The sequence below is a fragment of the Chamaea fasciata genome, unplaced genomic scaffold (genome assembly GCF_029207755.1).
Source record: "Chamaea fasciata isolate MVZ Bird 193981 ecotype frontalis unplaced genomic scaffold, bChaFas1.0.hap1 SCAF_16, whole genome shotgun sequence".
In the NCBI taxonomy this organism is placed as follows: Eukaryota; Metazoa; Chordata; class Aves; order Passeriformes; family Sylviidae; genus Chamaea; species Chamaea fasciata.
In genome coordinates, this window is record NW_027094101.1 from 15,382,693 (window position 1) to 15,401,339 (window position 18,647).

At 62.2% G+C, this 18,647-nt stretch overlaps 4 protein-coding genes and 1 non-coding gene across 6 annotated transcripts in view; 2 read left to right on the forward strand and 3 right to left on the reverse strand.

Moving 5' to 3' along the window:
* Positions 1–3,625: 3,625 nt before the first annotated feature.
* Positions 3,626–6,393, forward strand: WFIKKN1 (WAP, follistatin/kazal, immunoglobulin, kunitz and netrin domain containing 1). The gene is made up of 3 exons (XM_066198309.1): positions 3,626–3,687; positions 3,780–4,050; positions 4,906–6,393. The coding sequence occupies exons 1-3, from the start codon at positions 3,626–3,628 to the stop codon at positions 6,391–6,393; spliced, it is 1,821 nt and encodes a 606-aa protein (XP_066054406.1).
* Positions 6,394–6,809: 416 nt separating this feature from the next.
* On the reverse strand, positions 6,810–9,675 carry METTL26 (methyltransferase like 26). 2 transcript variants are annotated; one of them, XM_066197995.1, is made up of 6 exons: positions 9,460–9,675; positions 8,192–8,354; positions 8,031–8,090; positions 7,559–7,626; positions 7,283–7,361; positions 6,810–7,210 (listed from the first exon to the last, which is right to left on the reverse strand). In XM_066197995.1, exons 1-6 carry the CDS (start codon positions 9,654–9,656, stop codon positions 7,163–7,165), a joined length of 615 nt encoding a protein of 204 aa, XP_066054092.1. In that variant the 5' UTR covers positions 9,657–9,675; the 3' UTR covers positions 6,810–7,162. The 2 variants fall into 2 exon arrangements, with proteins under 2 accessions (XP_066054092.1, XP_066054091.1); XM_066197994.1 differs by lacking the exon at positions 9,460–9,675 and having other exon boundaries at positions 8,192–9,347.
* A 110-nt stretch (positions 9,676–9,785) lies between these two features.
* Positions 9,786–9,856, reverse strand: TRNAG-CCC (transfer RNA glycine (anticodon CCC)). Its single transcript has one exon. It is a non-coding gene; the product is annotated as a tRNA-Gly (tRNA).
* A 1,584-nt stretch (positions 9,857–11,440) lies between these two features.
* Positions 11,441–15,027, forward strand: MCRIP2 (MAPK regulated corepressor interacting protein 2). Its single transcript, XM_066198554.1, has 5 exons — positions 11,441–11,580; positions 11,661–11,742; positions 13,315–13,442; positions 13,641–13,742; positions 14,570–15,027. The coding sequence occupies exons 1-5, from the start codon at positions 11,529–11,531 to the stop codon at positions 14,638–14,640; spliced, it is 435 nt and encodes a 144-aa protein (XP_066054651.1). The 5' UTR covers positions 11,441–11,528; the 3' UTR covers positions 14,641–15,027.
* A 633-nt stretch (positions 15,028–15,660) lies between these two features.
* The window catches only part of ABCA3 (ATP binding cassette subfamily A member 3), a 32,166-nt gene continuing 29,179 nt past the window's right edge, over positions 15,661–18,647 (reverse strand). The window contains exon 31 of the mRNA XM_066198553.1: positions 15,661–18,327. Within this exon, the coding sequence (XP_066054650.1) occupies positions 18,196–18,327 (132 nt within the window). The 3' untranslated portion in view covers positions 15,661–18,195. The remainder of the gene's footprint in view (positions 18,328–18,647) is intronic.

Here is an 18,647-nt window from a genome sequence, read left to right on the forward strand (position 1 = left end):
GTGGTTTTGCCCATGCCTGGGGATGTGGGACTGTTTGTGGTACAGGTATGTATTCCCATTTCCAGGTCATCCACAAAATAACGTGAATTACATTTTCTGGGGAGCCATGATTCCTTTTCTGTAGATGCAGAAGGTAAATCTGTTCTTGATTCTCAGAAGAGAACCACTGATTCAGGGTAGTGGAGCCCTAAGAAAACACAAACTCATCTCCAGCAGGGTTGGTCCCGTAGGTGGCTGGAGGAAGCCAGGCTCTCCAGCAGTTTGCCAGGAATTGTGCCCAGTCCCTGCTCCACGGGGACAGGACGAGTACAGTCAAACCCTAAATCCCTTCTTTGGGTGTGAGTGATCCCGGGGGAGCAGCGAGTGCTGTGGCAGCAGTCACCCATCCCGCCCAGACTGGAGCAATCCTGGGACAAATGGGACTGAAAGGGAGAGGATGCTGGAGGGAGCTCGGAGCACCAGTGTCACACCAGGGTGGCCTTTGGAGGCACCAGGAGCCCCAGAGAAAGGGGGATTTGATCCTGGAGTGGAGGGAGACTTCTTGTCTGATCCCCTTCTCCCAGCCCACCTCCCCTTGACCTCCCTTTTCCCCTGCCTTCTCACTTCCCTAGGATCAGATTTTCCACTTCGTACCAGACTGGCCATGCTTGTTTTAACAGCTTAAGTAGTAATTGCTGGGGCTGGGAGGGGGCAGGGGGAAATGAGATCGTGTCTGCAGCCTGGAAAACCCTGGAGCTAAGGTGAAAGCCTGGTCAGGGAAGAGGCACAGAGCCCTTTTTTTCACCCTTTTTCTTCAGGGGGTTCTGGAAGTGTCTGTTCCCTCTCCCAGGGCCGAAACAAAGGCTGTGTGTGGTTTCAGGTGGGGTCGGGACAGCCGGAGCCCATTACGGCGGAGCAGCGGGGGCTGCAGGGCTGCAGCTGTCTGCTTGGGAAGAGCAGGGCAGGAAAACACTGCACAGCCTGAGCCGGGTGGGAAGGCTGGGAGAGCTTCAAGGCTCTCTACTCCTTGGAGAAAGGAGGGAGCAGGTTGCTCCTGGATGTTTTTGGTCTTTGGTCACTGAGTGTGTTTTCTCCGCACCCGCCTTTATGATATGAGGTTTCTTGGGTTGGTCCCATTGTCCCACGCAGGCTGGGAAGTGGTGGTGACCTTCGTGCAACTACAAGATGCTTGAAAATGAGGGTACAGCTGCCCGTGAGTGCATGGGCAGGGCAGGAGCCCACTGGGTGCAGCAGGGTCTGGGAGCAGGGGCGCGTGGCACGGCATCCTTCCCTCCAGGACATGGTGCTGAGCTGATTCCTTGTCTTGGGGGGAAGATGAACCCTCATCTATGTCTGGGATCTTTGAAAGTGACCCCAAAAATCCCTGTTCTAGGGTGCAGTTGGTGCTTGGACAGATGGAGATGAACAGTTTGGAACTGTTGAGATGGTGGAATTACTGTGGGCTTGGTCAGGCTGGGAAGAGATGCTTTGTCGTTCACGTTCAGTTGAAGAAGCACTAGAAGAGGCTGAGTGGGGGTCCCAAGGTGTGGGTGAGGATTTCCAGTTGTTGGGAGCTGCTTTTCTAGCCACACAGCAGCTGCCAGTCCTCCATCTAGCCTTGCACCACTGAGGTGAAGGTTCCTGGCTTGTCCTTGCAGGCATGAGGCACCTCGGGCTCTGATGTGAGACACATCACCCTCTGGGGCCGCTTCTCTGGCTCTGGAAAGGGGCAAGAACCAACCCAGACCCTGGCATTGTGCTGTGACCACACGGAGCCCAGCCACGGGTGTGGGCAGAAGTTGGGCTCCAGGTCTTGTTCCCCCTTCCCTCCTGCACCAGCCCCTGGAAGGACCCTGGGACACCCCAAAGTGGCCCTGTGCCTCTGGGCTGCATCCCTGGGGACCAAGGCATCATGCATCTGCCACGTTGCTTCCCAGCTGGAGTTCGCATACATCGGGGATCTCCAGACAGCAAGTGCCTGGGGCTGGGTGGGTGGTTCTGGGGGTTTCAAGCTGCCAGGGCATGCAGGATACAGGCCCTGGCAGCTCCTGGCTGGGCTGTCCTGATGCAATTCCCTTTGTGAAACATCAGCCTCCCCATGAGTTGTCCCAGGGCAGCATAACCCTCCCTCGGCATCCGCAGCTGGATTGGACCCTTGGGTGGCTGCTTGGCTGTGGAATGGGATTCAGGGCACAGCCATGGGACGTGCTCCAGCCTTCCGTGCATGGTCATGGCCAGCTGGTGACAGACCTGACTGTGCTGTGGGGTGTTGGGCCCCGGGGAGCCCCAGAATCGCCATGGGCAGCCCAGAGGCAGCAGCAGATGCAGCCGTGTGCTGGCCCTGACAGGGGTGGCCAGGGTGGCCAGTCACAGCGCTGTGTCGGTGGGACTGGCTGGAGGTCACCGTGCCAGAGCATTGTGGCCTCACCCTGCTCACACCAGCGTGTGGGTGTTGAGGGTCCCCCAAATCACCTGGTCTGGTGCAAAAGGGCTTCCCCGAGGAGCCACAGACTGGGGGAGCACCAAACCATTACATGCAAAAGCAGCTCTGGGGTGGGGGTAATTCCCCCTCCCCCAAAAAAAACCCACAACAAAATAAGGAATGGGCTCCCACCGCTTTTTTGTTTGGTTTTGTTTTTTGTCCCCTTCACCACGTAGACCCCAAGAGGGAAGACTGGAGGTGCTGAGCTGCTCCCCGGGGAAAAGCACCCTCGGGTTTGCTGTTTCATAGGGGCTGCAGACCTCCCGCAGGGCTGAGGCTCTCACCAGAGCCGGAAGAGTTAATGCTCCCAAAATGCCATGAAATGTTCCTGCTGCAGGTCAGTCTCCATCGGGGATTAGAGGGATCTGGCCGGGGAGCCGGGGCCGGCTCCTGCCAGCTCGGGGCTGGTGCGGGAGGTGCTGGTTGGGCCCAAGCGCAATGTGCCGGGATCTGGTGAGGCTCAGGCGACGTCCTGGCTGTAAATCATCAGGAGGGAGGGCTGGGAGTCCCAGGGGCCTGGGGCAGCCCCTCCAGGGGGCCTGGGTGGGCACCCCCCCCGCCAGGCGAGACACGGTCCTGTGCCAGCAGCACGGCACTCGTGGGATGCGGGCTGGGAAGCGGGGATGGATCCGTGCCGGTGTCCCTCTCCCGGGCACCTTCGGCTGTGGTGCCGGTGGGTGCCCAGAGATGCGGTGCGGGGTGCGGGACTCCCGCACCAGCCGGGTCCCGGCCGCCCGCAGCGTGGGCTCCATGGGCTCCGCGTCCCTCCCGCCGGCCGCCCCGTCCGAGGGGACCGCAGGCTCCGGCTGTTTTCTCATCCTGCAGGAATTCGGCTCCGTGGGCCGGGCGGGTTTTTGTGTCCCCCCCCACCCCCCCTTTCACTCTCCCTCTTTGGAGACTTTCTGCATTCTGCCTTTGATCTCCCCCCGTGTTTGCCCAGGGATCGCCGGGCTCGCCGGGGTTAGAGGCTGAGGTCAGCGCCTTTCCCATTCCAAACACCCAGAAACATCAGTGGGAAGGGAGGGGATTCAGATTACAACCTTCCCGTCCTCCCCTTCCACCCCACTCGCCCCGCTGGCCGTGCCGGGGATGGACTGAGCCCCGAGAGACATCCGCCACTGCCGCCGTGTCCCCGGCGCCCCGAGAGCCGAGCGGCGGCGATGGATGGAGGCGGCGGGCGGCATCGCCGGTGGTCCGGCGGGCGCCGGGTGTGCTGAAGGACAGAGGTTTGGACCTCTCCTCCTCCTCCTCCTCTTTGTCCCCCCGCCCGCCCGCCTTCTCTCTCATCCCGTCCGTCCTGAATGTGATTTATTCCGAGCCCTCGCCAGCGAGCCAAGCCGGCGGCGCGGGGTGGCCCGATGGCTCCTCGTGGGAGAGGCGGGCGCGGGGCCCGGGGCCAGCGTGTTGCGGGTGGGCGGCAGCGGGTCCCCGTGGGCGTCGCGCTGCTCCTGCCCGTGCTGGCGGCGGCGGCCGGGCTGAGCCTGCAGCCGGGCAGGATGCGGCACCTGGGCGTCTGCCCCAACCAGCTGAACCCCAACTTGTGGGTGGACGCGCAGAGCACCTGCGAGCGGGAGTGCCAGGCCGATCAGGTGAGCGAGGGGGCTGCGGGGGCGGCGGGCGGTAACGGGGTTTGGGGGCATCCCCAGATCCCCGAAGGAGATGCTTTGGGCTGCGGGTCCTGTGCCGGGTGGCACAACTGGTTCAGTCGTTTCAGTGCAACGGGCTCAGCCCTGCTGTAGCTTTGCCCCCTAAGCCCCTCCTGTCTGCTGGGCTCCCCAGTCCCCCACAGACAGAGAAACTGCTTGTTGCCCCCTCGTGTCACCCCCTCAGACCGTGTCCCATGGTCAGAACACCCTCCTCGTGCAGCCCCAGGATGCTCCCACTCTGTCAAAGGGCTGGCTGGGATGAAGGGAACGGGTGTGCTGGGACGCGGACCCTATCAAGCCGTGGACTGAATCCTCTCCCGGCTTTTCCCTGAGGGCCGGAGCCCACCCACGGGCCGGGCTGTCCATCCCAGAGAGCCCTGGCTCTGAGCTCCACCAGGCTGAGCAGGGGCAACCCCACCCCGCTTAGGGGTGTGTGAACCCAGAGGGGAGACTCCTTCACAGTTCACCTGTGTGAGTTCTGTCTGCCCTCGGCCAGCAAAGGCTGACAAGGGCAAGCTGTTCTCTGCTGCGGGGGAGAAGGGACCGTCATCACTGCGGTGCACCACCAAACGTCCTGGGGGTGCTGAGGGTGAGCTGGGGCTGGTGCAGCTGTGCCGGGGACGTCTGGCTCGTACCCGGAGCCCAGCGATGCTGAAGGTGCACAGGGCTGTGCTGGGGACACTTGCCCACCCGAAAGTCCCAAAGGGGTGGGAACCGCACCCACAGCCCCAGCACCGCGGTGACCTCCACGTCCCGTCCCCGTCCCTCCCCCGCAATCTCTCCTCCCTCCCCGAGCAGGACTGCGAAGATTTTGAGAAATGCTGCACCAACGTGTGTGGGCTGCGGAGCTGCGTGGCCGCGCGCTTTGCCGACGGCAGCGTCCCGGCTCTGGCGCTGGCGCCCGCCTCCTGCGAGAGCTTCGTGTGCGCGCAGCAAGGCTCCGACTGCGACATCTGGGACGGGCAGCCCGTCTGCAAGTGCAAGGACCGCTGCGAGAAGGAGCCCAACTTCACTTGCGCCTCCGACGGCCTCACCTACTACAACAAGTGCTACATGGACGCAGAGGCGTGTCTGCGCGGCACCCGCCTCACCACCGTGCCCTGCAAGCACATCTTCACCTGGCCCGACACCAGCCCCGTGCCGCAGGAAACCACGGCGCGACCCACGCCGGGCTCCGGCCCCGAGGTGCCGGTGCCCCCCGCCCTCTACACCAACCCCTTCCACCAGTCCGTGCGCGCCGGCGGCACCGTCAGCTTCCGCTGCGACGTGAGCGGGCGCCCGCAGCCCGACATCACCTGGGAGAAGCAGAGCGAGCGGGAGGAGAACTTCATCATGCGGCCGGACCAGATGTACGGCAACGTGGTGGTCACCAACATCGGCCAGCTGGTCATCTACAACGCCCGCCACGAGGACGCCGGCATTTACACCTGCACGGCCCGGAACGCCGCCGGGCTGCTCCGCGCCGACTTCCCGCTCTCAGTGGTCAGGCGGGAGCCGGGGGGAACCCCGCGGACCGGCAGCCCCCAGCCCTTCCCCAGCGCCGAGTGCTTGAAGGAGCCGGACCGGCGGCGGTGCGAGGCCACGGAGGTGCGCTGGCATTTTGATGCCAAACAGGGCTCCTGCCTCACCTTCCGCTACGGCGGCTGCGGGGCCAACAGGAACCACTTTGAGACGTACGAGGAGTGCCAAGCCGCCTGCCTGGGCAGCGCCCGCCCCACCTGCCTCCTGCCCATGGTGCAGGGGCCCTGCCAGAACTGGGAGCCGCGCTGGGCGTACAACCACCTGCTGAAGCAGTGCCACTCCTTCGTCTATGGCGGCTGCGAGGGCAACACCAACAACTTCGAGAGCAAGGAGACCTGCGAGGACGTGTGCCCCTTCCCCAAGAGCCTGCAGTGCAAAGCCTGCCGCCTGAAGAGCAAGATGGTGCTGAGCCTCTGCCGCAGCGACTTTGCCATCGTGGGGCGGCTCATGGAGATCGTGGAGGACCAGGACTCCGGCATAGCCCGCTTTGCCCTCGAGGACGTCCTCAAGGACGAGAAGATGGGCCTCAAGTTCTTCAACATCAAGTACCTGGAGGTGACCTTGACCGACATGGACTGGAGCTGCCCCTGCCCCAACATGACGGCAGAGGACGGGCCCCTGATCATCATGGGCGAGGTGCACGACGGAATGGCCACACTGGACCCCAGCAGCTACGTCCGGGCGGCCAACGACAAACGGGTGAAGAAGATCTACGAGCTGATGGAGAAGAAAACCTGCGACCTCCTGAACCGCTTCCAGGACTAGGGGAGAGCCAGGATGTGCCGGCGGGGGGAGCTGCAGACACACCACTGAGGGGGCAGCCTGAGGGAGCCCCTGCACCAGGGCCTGTGTCTGGAGGTTTTCACTGTCATGTAGATCCCCCCAACCTCGTGCTGAGCCCCAGACCAGCTCCCACTTCCACTGTAATTTAACTGCCGCATGTTCCCCCCACTGTGTGACATCCCCCAGCCTGTCCAGGGGCAATAGAGAACTGGGTTGGGTTGCAGGGGGGTGGGAGATCTGCTAGGACCACCCCACTCATAAAATCTTCCCACCTCACCAAAGCCTCTGGGCCCAGTGTAACACCCCTGGCGCTGGACCTAACCCTTTCATTGGTGCTGGAGGTGGAACTGGGGGCACCCCCACCCGCAGCGTTTGTGCTGAAAACATCAGGGAGCTGCTGGTGTGTGAAAGGCAAAGCCACGGTTTATTGTGGGGGCAGCAGCACAATCCTGGGAACGGGGGGAAGGGGGACACTGTCAGCACAGCATCCTCCGAGGAAACGGAGCAAGGAGTCTCCCCCGTGGCCAGGGGTGTTGTGTCCCCTCCCCCACACCTGTGCCCCCCGTGGCTCCTTGCTTCAGGCTGGGGCGCCCCACTGCAAAGGGAGCCCCAAAGGCACCAGGGGAGATGGACCCCCCCAGCCAAGTCAGCCCCAGCTGGGGTGAGTGGGGCTCTGTCCCACCACTGCTGCCCCCAGCCCCGCTGGCAGCCATGGAGGACAATGACGCGCCGGGAGCGCCGTCAGGGCAGCTTACAGCTTGCGGAAGATCAGGCTCTTGTTGTTGGCCGGCATGTCCACCTGGAAACACAGAGCCGGGGCTCAGCGGTGCACGCCGGCACGGGGAGCAGCAGCCCCGGGCCCGACACCTACCATCCTCTCCAGGCACAGCCCGTTGGCCTCGGCCAGCTCCCGCAGCAGCGCCGTGTCCCGCAGCCCCCAGGCGGGATTGCTGCGGGGGGGAGGCCTGGGTCACACACGGGGACACCGCACCCCAAAGCGGCCCCATCGCCCAGGGGCACCCCCGGCTGGGGGCTGTCCTCAAGCGTGGCTTATCTTGAAGGACCACGCTGGGAGGAAGCTTCCTGCAGCCGCAGGGCCGGGGGGAGGATGGAGAGGACAGGATGGGCCCCGGGAACCTCCTCCTACCTCTGCCTCAGGCTGCGGTCAAAGTCCACGTTGCTCTGGGGGGTGATCTGGCCGTCCACGGCGTAGGGCTGGTGGGACATAGCTGGAGCTGCAGGCATGAGCTGCCCTGTGTCCCCCCAGCCCCCCTTCCATGGGCTGCTGTCCCCACCAGGCACAGAAGCCAAGCAGGAAGAGACACGACCCCCCAGGAGTCCCATTACCCACTCTGAGTCCTGTCACCCTCTGCAGGCCCCCCCAGACCCTGCCTTGGATAAGGTGAGGGAGGACAGGATCTCCCTCATCCCAAACTGCCCCTTTCAGCGCTCAGCATGTGCCCCAAAAGGCAGAGACACACCCCCCCCCAAACCCAAGCCCCTGCATTTCCCAGTTCCCTCCCTAAGCCATGACTGCAGCTGCCCTCCCACCTGCTGTCCCAGTATCTGCTCTGACACCCTGCACCCCCAGGATGCTCCTGCAGCAGGACAGCACCCACCCCATAGGTGAAGAGCACACCTCCAGGCTTCAGCAGCACCCCGGCACCTTTGAACAGGCCCTGGGGAACAAGAGAGGTGGGGACCAGGTCAGGGGGCCGGGGACACTCCCCTGGAGCCCCCCTGGGCCCTGGCAGGGGACGGGCTGCCCAGGGCTGCTCACCTCGGTGCACCGCAGCTCTGCGATGTGCATCATGTTGATGCTGACGAGGAGGTCGAGGGTGGCGGGCTGAGTGCCCCCCCAGGTCTCCCAGCCCTGTGACACGTCCAGCAGGATGGGGGGCAGCAGGTTGGGCAACCCCGTGGCCTCCACGTAGGCAGCGATGCTGTGGGCACCAAACCCCACCTCAAGCCCAGCCGCGTCCTCCCTGTGCAGCCCCCAGCACCCGCTGCAGGCAGGGACAAATCCCTGGATGGACTCCCACATGTGGAATAACAAGGATGTGGGTGCAGCACAGCCTGGGGGCTCTTTGCCCAGCCCTCTGCTTCCAGCTGGCAGATGGAGAACTGGAAGCAGCTGGACAACCAGCAGCATGTGGATGGAGAGGCCCCAGGGCCTACACCACCCCAGGTGGGAGCATCCCACTTGGCACCACTGCACCAGCACCTCCTGATTTTGGTGTTATTTACACCCTTTTTGGCCCATTCACCACCCAGGTCTCAGCTCCTGCAGCGTCCCAGCATGGGGATTTTTATTACCCAGCGTGCTGGGTGCTGCTGGGTGGGCAGCAGAGCAGCAGAGAACTCCCCCTGGACAGGTACTGGTTCCAGCACCTCCCCACCAGGCTTATTTTCTTTTTGTTTCTACGGTGGAAAGCTGGATTTTGGGAGTTTTCTGGGAAGAATAAAGTCCTGAGCTGGGGAGCATGGGTTGTTTGGGAGTTGGATATTGGGGATTTATTGAAAAAAATAAAGTGAGTATTGATCTGGGGAGCCTAGGCTGGGCAAGGGTTGAATGTTGTGGTTTGCCTGGAAAAAATAAAGCGTCAAGCCAGAGAGCCTGGGCTGTCCAAGAGGGTATTTGCTGGGAAAAAATACACCTTAAGCTCATCTGAGGGCAGGATATTGGGGTTTTCCTGCAAAGAATACAGCACTGAGTGGGGGAGCCTGGGCTGCTGGAGAGCTGGCCACTGGGTTTTTCCTGAAAAAAGACAAAAAATTATGGAGCCTGGGCCTACTGTTACGTGGGTCTTTTCTGGGAAAAAACACGCATCTGGCTCATCCAAGAGTTGGATACTGGGGTTTTGGTTTTCCCGGAGGAAACAAAGCACTAAGCAGGAGACCCCGGGCCGCAGGAGAATTGGAAACCGGGGTTTCCCAAAATCCCCATGCCAAATGAAATAAATAAAAAAAAAAAAAAATAGGGAGCAGGGAACCGGGTCCGTGGGAGGGGGCTGCAGGCAGTGCCCCCCGTCCCCCGGCCCCGCTCACCTGCACAGCGCCCGGGGGTCGATGTCCGAGGGCTGCCAGAGCGCCCGCGGCAGCGCCCGCGCGAAGTGCGCGGCGTGGAGCCCCGCGCCCGCGCCCACCTCCAGCACGCGCAGCGCGCCCGCGCCGCCCCCCGCGCAGCCCCGCAGCACCTCCAGGATCGGGCCCTTGTTGCGCTCCGCGGCCGCCGGGACCTGCATGGCCGGGCCGGGCCGGAGAACTACAGCTCCCGGCAGCCCCGGGAGCGCCCCGCGCCGCGGGCGGAGCTTCCCACGGCGGGGAGGGGAAAAGGCAGAAGGAAGGAGGAAAAAAAAAAAAACAAACAGAATTGCGCCGCCCGGGAATCGAACCCGGGTCGCAAGAATGGGAATCTTGCATGATACCACTACACCAGCGGCGCGGCCGGGAGCGCTCCCGCCCCGCCGCCCCTCGCAGCCCGCGGCCCCGGCGCTGCCGCTCCTCCGCCACGCTCCGGCAGCCCCTAAAAGGGGCAAACTGCGGCTTTGCGCGGACACCCCGGGAAAATGGAGGTGACGGGGACCCCCACCCACCCTTTCTGCGACAGCTGTCACTGGTGATGGAGGGATCCATCTAGAGCCCAAGGATTAGGGGTTCAGGCCTTCCAAGCATGGAAAAGCTCAGGGATGCGCCAACAGGCAGTTAGAAACTCCGGGCAGGTCGCGGGGGAAACTGAGGCACGTGAGAGGGCGGGTGACAGCCAGCGGTGACATCCCGTGGGTCAAGGTTGTATTTCGGCACAGGAACAGGGCTGGGGGTGACAGCAGTGGATGCACACCCGCGAAGGGTCCACACGTGCCTCGCACCCACCAGGGTCAGGCGCTGCCGTGGTTTTATGGGAGGTGTCCTCCTGCACCCCTCCCCTCCCTGGCCACTGCCGCGGCAACGTGGCGGAAAGGCAAAGGTCGCCTTGGTGGGGTGGCTTTGCAGCCCCTGGAGCTGGGCTGGAGCCTCCCAGAGACCCCAATGTGCGTCACACGATCTCTCCTCAAAACAGGGGTGGCCGGTGGACGCTGCGGGGTGGCCGGGGACCAGCTCGGGGTCGTGTCCTGGGTGTCCATCTCCTGCCACGTGAGGGGACACCTTGGCGGGACCTCCCCGCTCCAAAGGTCACACCGTGCTGGCCGGGACCCACTCCGGCTTCCTGCGCTGGTCATGGGATGTGCAGCTCAGGACTATTCACAGCGCTGTCCCCGCGGGGGAAGGCACATCAGCCCCTACCTCTGCACGCCTTCACTTTTCCCTGCCTGGGTCCTTTGTGTCCCAGGAATGACCCCTATCTGTCCCCTGTGCGTGCCGTAGCTCCAGTGTCCTGTCTCCTCAGTGTCCCCTCCGAGTTTCTCGTGACTCCCGTGTCCCCTGCGCGCCTGTGCCATCTTGTGTGCCACGTGCCTGCTGTGCCCTCTCCCCCACTTGTGCCCTGCATGTTCTAATGTCCCTCGTGTGTCCTGTGCGTGTCCTGTGACTCCCACGTCCCACATGTCCCCTCTGTGTCCCATGCAAGTTCCCGCATGTTCTCCCAGCATGGACCCTGCTTGTCTCCAGCGTGTGTCCCCGCATCCTGTGTGTCCCCATTAACCCCTTCACGTGCACCCCTGACGCGTCCTGCGTGTCTCCAGCGTGTTCCCACATCCCGCACATGCCCCCAGCGTATCCCACGAGTGTCCACGGTGTGTCCCCACATCCCCCGTGTGTGCGGTGAGCGTCCCCACGTCGCACGCGTGTCCCTTGTGTGCCGCACATCCCACGCGTGCCCCCGACGCGTCCCGTGCGCGTCCCCTAAGTGTCCCCACAGCCCAGACATGTCCCTTACACAGCGCGCATGTGTCACATGTGTCCCCGCACGCCTCTCACGTGTCCCCCTGACCTGTTCCGCGCGCCCCCCGCGCGGCCCTGCGCTGTCGCCGCGTCCCCCGCGTGCCGCGCGGTCCCTTTAAGCGCGGGGGGCGTGTCGGGGCCGCCCGGCCCGGCCCGGCCCGGCCCGTTAAAGGCCCCGGTGAGGGGGCGGTCGGCACTCGGCCGGGGGCGGCGGGGCCGTGGGCCGCGGCCGCACGATGTACACGCTAACGCGCGGCCCCAGCAAGCTGGCCACGCAGCGCCGCACAGGTAGCGGGGGGCGCGGGGCTGGGGGCGCGGGGGCTCCGTGCCGCCCTCGCTGCTCCCCTGACGCCCCGCACCCCCCGCAGGTCCCACGCAGCAGGCGGTGGAGAGCAGCAAACTGGGCGAGCTGCGGGGGCGGCCGCAGCCCGGCCCGTGGCCCCCCGCCAGGTGAGCCCCGCGCCGCCGTGACCTTGGGAAGGGGACCGGCGCTGGGGCGGCCGGGCCGTGACCTTGGGAAGGGGAGGCGGGACGGCCGGGCCGCCCGGCGGGACGCGGGACGGGCACCCGGGGTCTCCGCTCGGTGCCGCTCGCCCCGGGGGTCTCAGCCGTGTCTGTGCCCGCACGCGTCCCGCGGAGCTCTGTACGCGCGCGGCGTGGGCCGCCCCGCGCCGGGGACACAGCGGAGTCGCTGCCGCTCCTGCTTCCCACGGGCTGTGCCCAAATCGCGGGGAGTGGGACCGGGGGGGTCACGCCAAGGAGGCGGCGCGGGGGGTCCCGGTGCGGGGCAGAGCCGGGGCTGGCTTTGTCCGACCCCCCCCGCGGACGGCCCCGATTGCACAAACCGGCGGCGGGGCCAGCGCCGCTCCCGCCGTGCGACCCCCCGGGGGCCGCGGAGCCCGCGCGGAGCTGGCGATCCCCTCTGCGCCGAAAGCCGGGGCGACGCTTTCTGGGTGGATTCCAGTGTCCAGCAATACCTGGAGCTGTTTGTTGGCTGGGTGCTGTAGGGTATTCCAGTGGCTGGGAGGTGGTGATGGGACCCCTAATGAGACCCTTTCCCGTCCGGAGTCAAAGCACCCTCAAACAGGGCGATGGGACCCCCCTAGTTCTGCACATTCTCTCCAGCTCCAGGAAAATGGATGAACCCCCCTCGCCCACCCCCCCAGTTCCTCTCCTTCCCAGGATCCCTGGAATTCACCTGAGTGGCATCTGCCGCACTTGCCCTCCTGCCTGCCCAGTGCCCCTGGCTGTGGGGACTTGAGGGTCACTGCCCTCCTCAGCCTCTGCGTGCAGATCTGCAGGAGCTGCCTGCTCCCAGTCTCTCCTGCCCTCCAAACTCACTCCTAGGGCCCCTTAGACTTTGTCCCATGAGGAACGTGGCTGTTGCAGACATGTCCTGCCCTAGAGCTGGGCAGAAAAGCCAAAATACTGGCGTTTTGCATTGAACATGCTGCTAGGTCTCATCCCAAGTTTTTTCTTTGGCTCTGTTGGGTGTTGCTGTATCCAGGCCAGGGGATGGTTGAAGTGCCCCTCACCAGAGGGGGTCCCAGCTCAGAGGAAGCCTGACCTGCTCCCACTTTGCAGAGTGTTAAATCCCAGTCCTGGAGCACATTGGGGTCATGCTGGAGCCAGACCTGTTCCAGGAAACCTGGGTGCTCGATCTGCGGAGGATGACACATCCCCTGTCCAGTACTAAACTGGATTTCACTTCCATTTCCTGATATTCCTGCAGTTTTGGTGGCAAATTCTTTATCTTAGGGGCTACACTTGATGCTAGGTTGGAGGGTGGGGGGTGCTTTTCCCCAGGGAGCTCCCCTTGCACCCCTCCTGTGTTAGAATCCCCTATCCCTGGCGGCTGGATCCCTTTCCATCCCAGTTCTTGGGGACAGGGCAGGGTGACTGCAGCTGTGGGTGACTGTGTGCACCGTGGGGCACCCCAGGACACCTGAACTGCCCCAGTTCTTGCTGGGGTGGGCAGAGCTGCCTGTGCCCTCACCCCCCCTTGCTTCCCTCCTTCCACAGCCCAGTGCAGAAACTCGTCTTCAACAGAGTGAATGGCAAGAGGCCCCCACTGCTGCTGCAGCAGATCTCGGCCCCTGAAGAATGTTACACCCTGGCCCACGAGGAGAACGTCCGCTTTGTCTATGAAGGTGAGGGCAGAGGGTCCCTGGGGCAGCACCCAGGGGAGCTGGAGCAGATGTCCCTGTGCTGGGGACATCGGTGGCAGGGATGGAATCCCCAGCCTGGGGACTTGCCCTCCTTTGCTTTGCGTCCTTCTCCTGTCCTGCAGCCCCCCACACTGGGAACCCCTGGCACAAACCCACCCAGTGCTTGTTTCCCCTCCCCAGCCTGGCAGCAGGTAGAGCAGCAGCTGGACGGCAGCCGGAGCGGGGAGAGTGCCTGCGGCCCCGTGCAGTACGTGGAGAAAACCCCCAACCCTGGACTCAAAAGTAAGTGGGCAGTGGTTGTGGCACTTCGGGGTGCATCAGGCTCAGGGTGCAGTGAGTGGCTGTGGGCTCAGCCCGCACCTGAACAGGGCTGTGGTGGAAAGAGGGGGAGGATTCCAATGCTGGATGGGACAGAGGGGCCGGTTGGGTCTGTCCTGCTGGTGCTGAGGTCACTCTGGGGGTGCTGAGGGGAGACAGTTGACCCCAGGCACTGTGGTAGGGATGTCCCACTGTGTCCCTTGGATGTTCCCCTGTGTTGCTGACTCTTCTGGGATTCAGGCCTTCTCCTGCCACCAAGGGCTTCAGCATCATGCTGGAGAGAGAGAGGAGCCCCCTGTGGGGACCTGCTTCTCCTGGGGCCAGCAGGACCAGTTGGGTGTGGGTGCAACGCTTGTCTGGTGGCACCTGGAGTCAGGGCAGTGACAGCAGCCTGCCGCCTCTCACAGTGTCTGAGAGCTCCCCAAGGAAGAGAATGTCCCTGTGAACCCAGTCAGGCCTTTTGGGGTGGAGGAGACCTGGGGGTGTCATTAGATTGGATATCAGGGAACGGCTCTTTCCCCAGAGGGTGCTGGGCACTGAACAGGCACCCCAGGGAATGGGCACGGCCCCGAGGCTGCCAGAGCTCCAGGGGCCTTTGGACAAAGCTGTCAGGCCCAGGGTGGGATTCTGCCGTGTCCGTACAGAGCCAGGAGCTCGATGATCCCTGTGGGGCCTTTCCAGCTCAGGATATTCTGTGATTCCATGGCGGTTTTTTCTGGGGTTTGGAAGGGAGCACCCAGAGCTCTGCTCCTGCTCCAGCTGCTCCCCTCTCTCCCTCCCCTCTTTTTCAGACTTTGTTCCCATCGACCTGGAGGAGTGGTGGGCACAGCAATTTCTGGCCAAAATTGAGAACTGCTCATAAAAGGGAAGAAAAGGTTGCGTTTGGTTTCTTCGTAAGAGAAACGAAGCTGCGAGCACCTGGTCACAACCCAGAATTGGTGGCGTTTTTGAACCACGTTTTAAAAGATGCCCGAGGTGGAGTGACCCAGCCCAGCAGGACCGGACCACAGCCATGCCCGGCCACGCGCCCTCTCCGTGTCTGGCAGAGGAGCAGCGTGTGGCCCCAGCCAGGATTCCTTAAGTGCCAGTTCTCGGACTGCTGCAGCTCCTGCAGCCTCCAGCTCCCAGGGACACTGCAGTGCCATGCTGGGGATGAGGGAGCGGCTCCCCCCTGCAGCCGTAGCCACGGGGAGCACAGTGGGGTGCTGTAGCAGGACCGCCAGACAATAAAGCGCTGAAACTGCCTGTAGAGACATGCTTGTGGGGTGGGGAGGAGGGGGAAGCAGGGCTGCAGCATCATGCCCTGGAGAGAGGATGCTTCCAGCTGACCTGTGGCTCAGTGGGAATCTGGCTTCTGTGCATTCAAGGGGTTAGAGCTCCTCATCCTTGCCCCAATGCTGCCTCATCTTCCGGGGCTCGGCCAGGGGCTGGTGCTGTCTTAGGTGATGTTTGGGATTGAGGGGGGTGGCATATGGGCATCTGCAGGGGGGCTGAGCACCCTGGGTGTGCTCCAGAGCTGGGCTGCAGAATGTAGCTGGGCAAAGCTGCAGAAATGGGAGTGCCAGGGCCAGCTGCCCACTGCCATGGAGGCCAAAAGGCATTTTGAGCACCAGGCTTGAGGTACGCCCCTCACCTGTGGTTGGCTGGGGGAGCTGAGAGAGGATAGCTGTGGCTACCTGAGGTAGAAAGGATGGGGACCCCAACTTCTGCTTCTACAAAAAATCTCCTCAGCTGCTGGGCTTTTCCAAGCCAGATCGAGCCTTTCCAGTTTTGGTTTTATAGGAAACCCCTCGACCCCTGTGTCCTTCTCCTCAAGCAGAGAGCAGGAGGCCAGCACAGCCTGAATAGAGTCTCATTCCAAAGGAGGCCAGGAAACACCCACTGGAAAAAAAAAATTACCTTTATTATTCCTATGATGGGAATAACAACCACACTGCAGCCAGTGGGGAGCAGAAGCTGCCCAGGAGCTGTGTTGCTTCACCCACCTGGCAGGCCAGAGCAGGTCCAGCAGCAGCTGTGCCCCTGGCAGCACCTGCCCATGGAGCACTCCTGCTGCTGCTCCCTGCCCTGGGCTGGCACGCCTGGCACTGTGGCTGTGACTGAAATCAGGAGCAGCACCATGCACAGCCTGCAGTGCCTGCCTCGCTGACAGGCACGGTGTTACAGCCCCCCAGGACAGGGAAGTGCTGCTTCCACAACACTTGCTTCATTTAGGCCAGGGTGGTCCCAGAGCGATGGAGGGCTGGGCCAGGGGATGTCATCCTTGCCATGGACTCTCCCACCAGCTCTGCCATGGCACCACGGGCAGTGTGGGGGTTACGCTGCCTCTCTGTCCCCACCCCAGCACCAAGCCTTGCAGGGGGCACCAGAGCCAACAGGACATGGACTATTGCTGCTGTGCTCAGGGCACAGCCAGCCTGTGGCAATTTTGCATCTCACCCCCTGAAACCTCCACATTCCCACTATTTCCCATCCCAGGCAAAGCCTGGGAGGCTGTACTCCATCCTGCTGTACTTCCCTTTCCAGAAAACAGTTACTGGGAGTTTCAGTACTTCAGCCACCCTCCCAGCAAAAAGCATCCCCCCCCTTTTTCTTCCCTCCCTGGGAAAGTCACTGGTGCTGGGATTCCCCCCTGCATGGTGCCTTGGCAGTGGCTGGCTCTGCTGTCCACCAGGATGCTCCCGGGGTGCAATCCCTCCTGGCCAGCAGCTCCACAGGGCTCCAAGGTGTCTAGGGAGGCCATTCACCTTGTGGCTGCTGACTAATAAAAACACACATCTTTAAGATCCGGGGAAATTCTTAGTAACATGATGCACCATCATTCTGAACAACAACATTAGGCAAAGGGAAGAAATGGAACAGGAAAAATGAGTCAGTCACAAGGGAAAAAATGAAAACCCAACCCAAAAATATGACCCAACCCCTGACAATGCAATCACTGGGAGGGAATCAGCCCCCCCCCTTGCCATAAATATTAATTAGTTATGTGCAATTGTGTGTAGTACTATAGTGCAAATAGCTCTGCATTGATCATGGGGCAGCACCCAAAGGGCTGCCCCAGGTGACACAGGGACTAGTTAAGGACAGACAAGAATCAACATAGTTTCCAACAAACAAACAAAAAAACCCCAACCCAGTCACTGGGAAACTCCAAAAAGAAGTTGCCCCCTCCAACTGGGCCCAGGCAGGACTGGGCAATGCTGGTGCCCAGCAGCATCCTGGAGCCAGGCAGGGGCAGGACAGGGCCTTTGCTCCCTGCCTGCTGCCAGCACAGCCTGGTGAGGGGCAGAAGGGATGGGGATGAGGAGGGGGATGCAGGACAGATACGGTTTGGTTGGAGCTGTGTGGGGTGTAAGGGGTGAGCTCAGCAGGACTTGGGCACAGCAAGGGCATCACTGGCTTCAAACTGGGTCCCGTGGCTGCACCGCACAGTGTGGGGCAGTGTTGCTGGCAGAACCCCTGCATGGGCACAACTCTGAGGCCAGCAGCATCCCTGGGCATCCTGTGACACTTCACACCCGTCCTACAGAGCACAGCCAAGACCCTGCAGCACCTCTCACTCAACCCCGCAGCAGCCCAAGGGACCTTGTGGCACCCCTCACCCATCCCAGCAGCGTCCCTGGGCACCCCCTGCTGCCTCCAGCTCTGGCTCCCCAGCCGTGCCCATCACGTGCTGCTCCTGGAGCCAAGCTCCGGGCATTGCTCCAGCACCACGCTACCTCTCACCCAGTGCTAGCACCACACAGCTCCCCCTGCACGGCTGGGGCCCAGTGCCAGCTCCTCGGGCCAGGCTTGGCAAGCAGGCAGGAGGAGAGAGTTTTCCCAAGCACTTAAAGGAGACAGAGCCTCCTCTTTCCCATGCCAGACAGCTGCCAAACAGGAGCTGGGCCATCCTCTCCAGCTGGACACAAAGTGCTCCCAGGGGCAATCCCAGCGCATCCTGCTGACCCCAGGGACGGTTTGGATGTGAGCTCTGTGACAGCCTCCTGCTAAACCATGAGCAACTACCTAACAACACGTGGACATGGGGGTGAGGACCACGGGGCAGTGTCACGCTGGGTGTGAGCGACAGGCAGGGAAGAGGGGAGCAGAGGGGATCCCACTCCTCCTCTACCAGCCCAAGTCCAACACCCCACTCCACCCATCCAGGCTCCTCCTGGCTTTTTGGGCAGATTTTTTTTGCTGGATGGATGGATGAAGACTGGAGAGTGGCAATGTCACATGTGATCACACATGCACACCCACGCTCGCCCAGAGCCGTTGACAGCAGCAGGAGCGTTGCCGTCCTCTCACCCCTCCCCGGTGAAAAGTTTTACATTTATACAGTATTTAAGACACGCCGATATATAAATTACTGTCTCTATATATACTATGTATAGGCTGAGGGCCAGTCCGTGACGAAGGGCACTGGGAGGACTCATTTCCCTCTGTCCTCTGTGTAGTGCTGGAAGCGAGTGAAGCTCATGAAGACCTGCTCCAGGGAGATCTGGCTCACCGAGTAGTCTTCCAAGCGATACTTCTCTTTGGCTTTCTCCAGGGCCCCAAAGACCTGCACGGGAGGGCAGCATGACTTGGTGTGCGGGGACTTCCAGGACCCCAGGGGGAACCCCAAGCTGTGACAGAGGAACCCCCAGGCTGTGATAGGGAACACCACACTATGATAGGGAGCCTCCAGGCTGTGGCAGGGAAAGCAGAGAAAGCTTTTTTTCTCCAGGAAGACCCAGGAAAATGACACCTTCCCTGGCAGGAGCGTAGGGGGAAGCCAGCAGTATCTGACATAATTTAAAAATATATGCTGTGGGTATGATTGTTTTACACATTTATATGTGATAAATGCATACATATTACATATATACAAAACCATACATA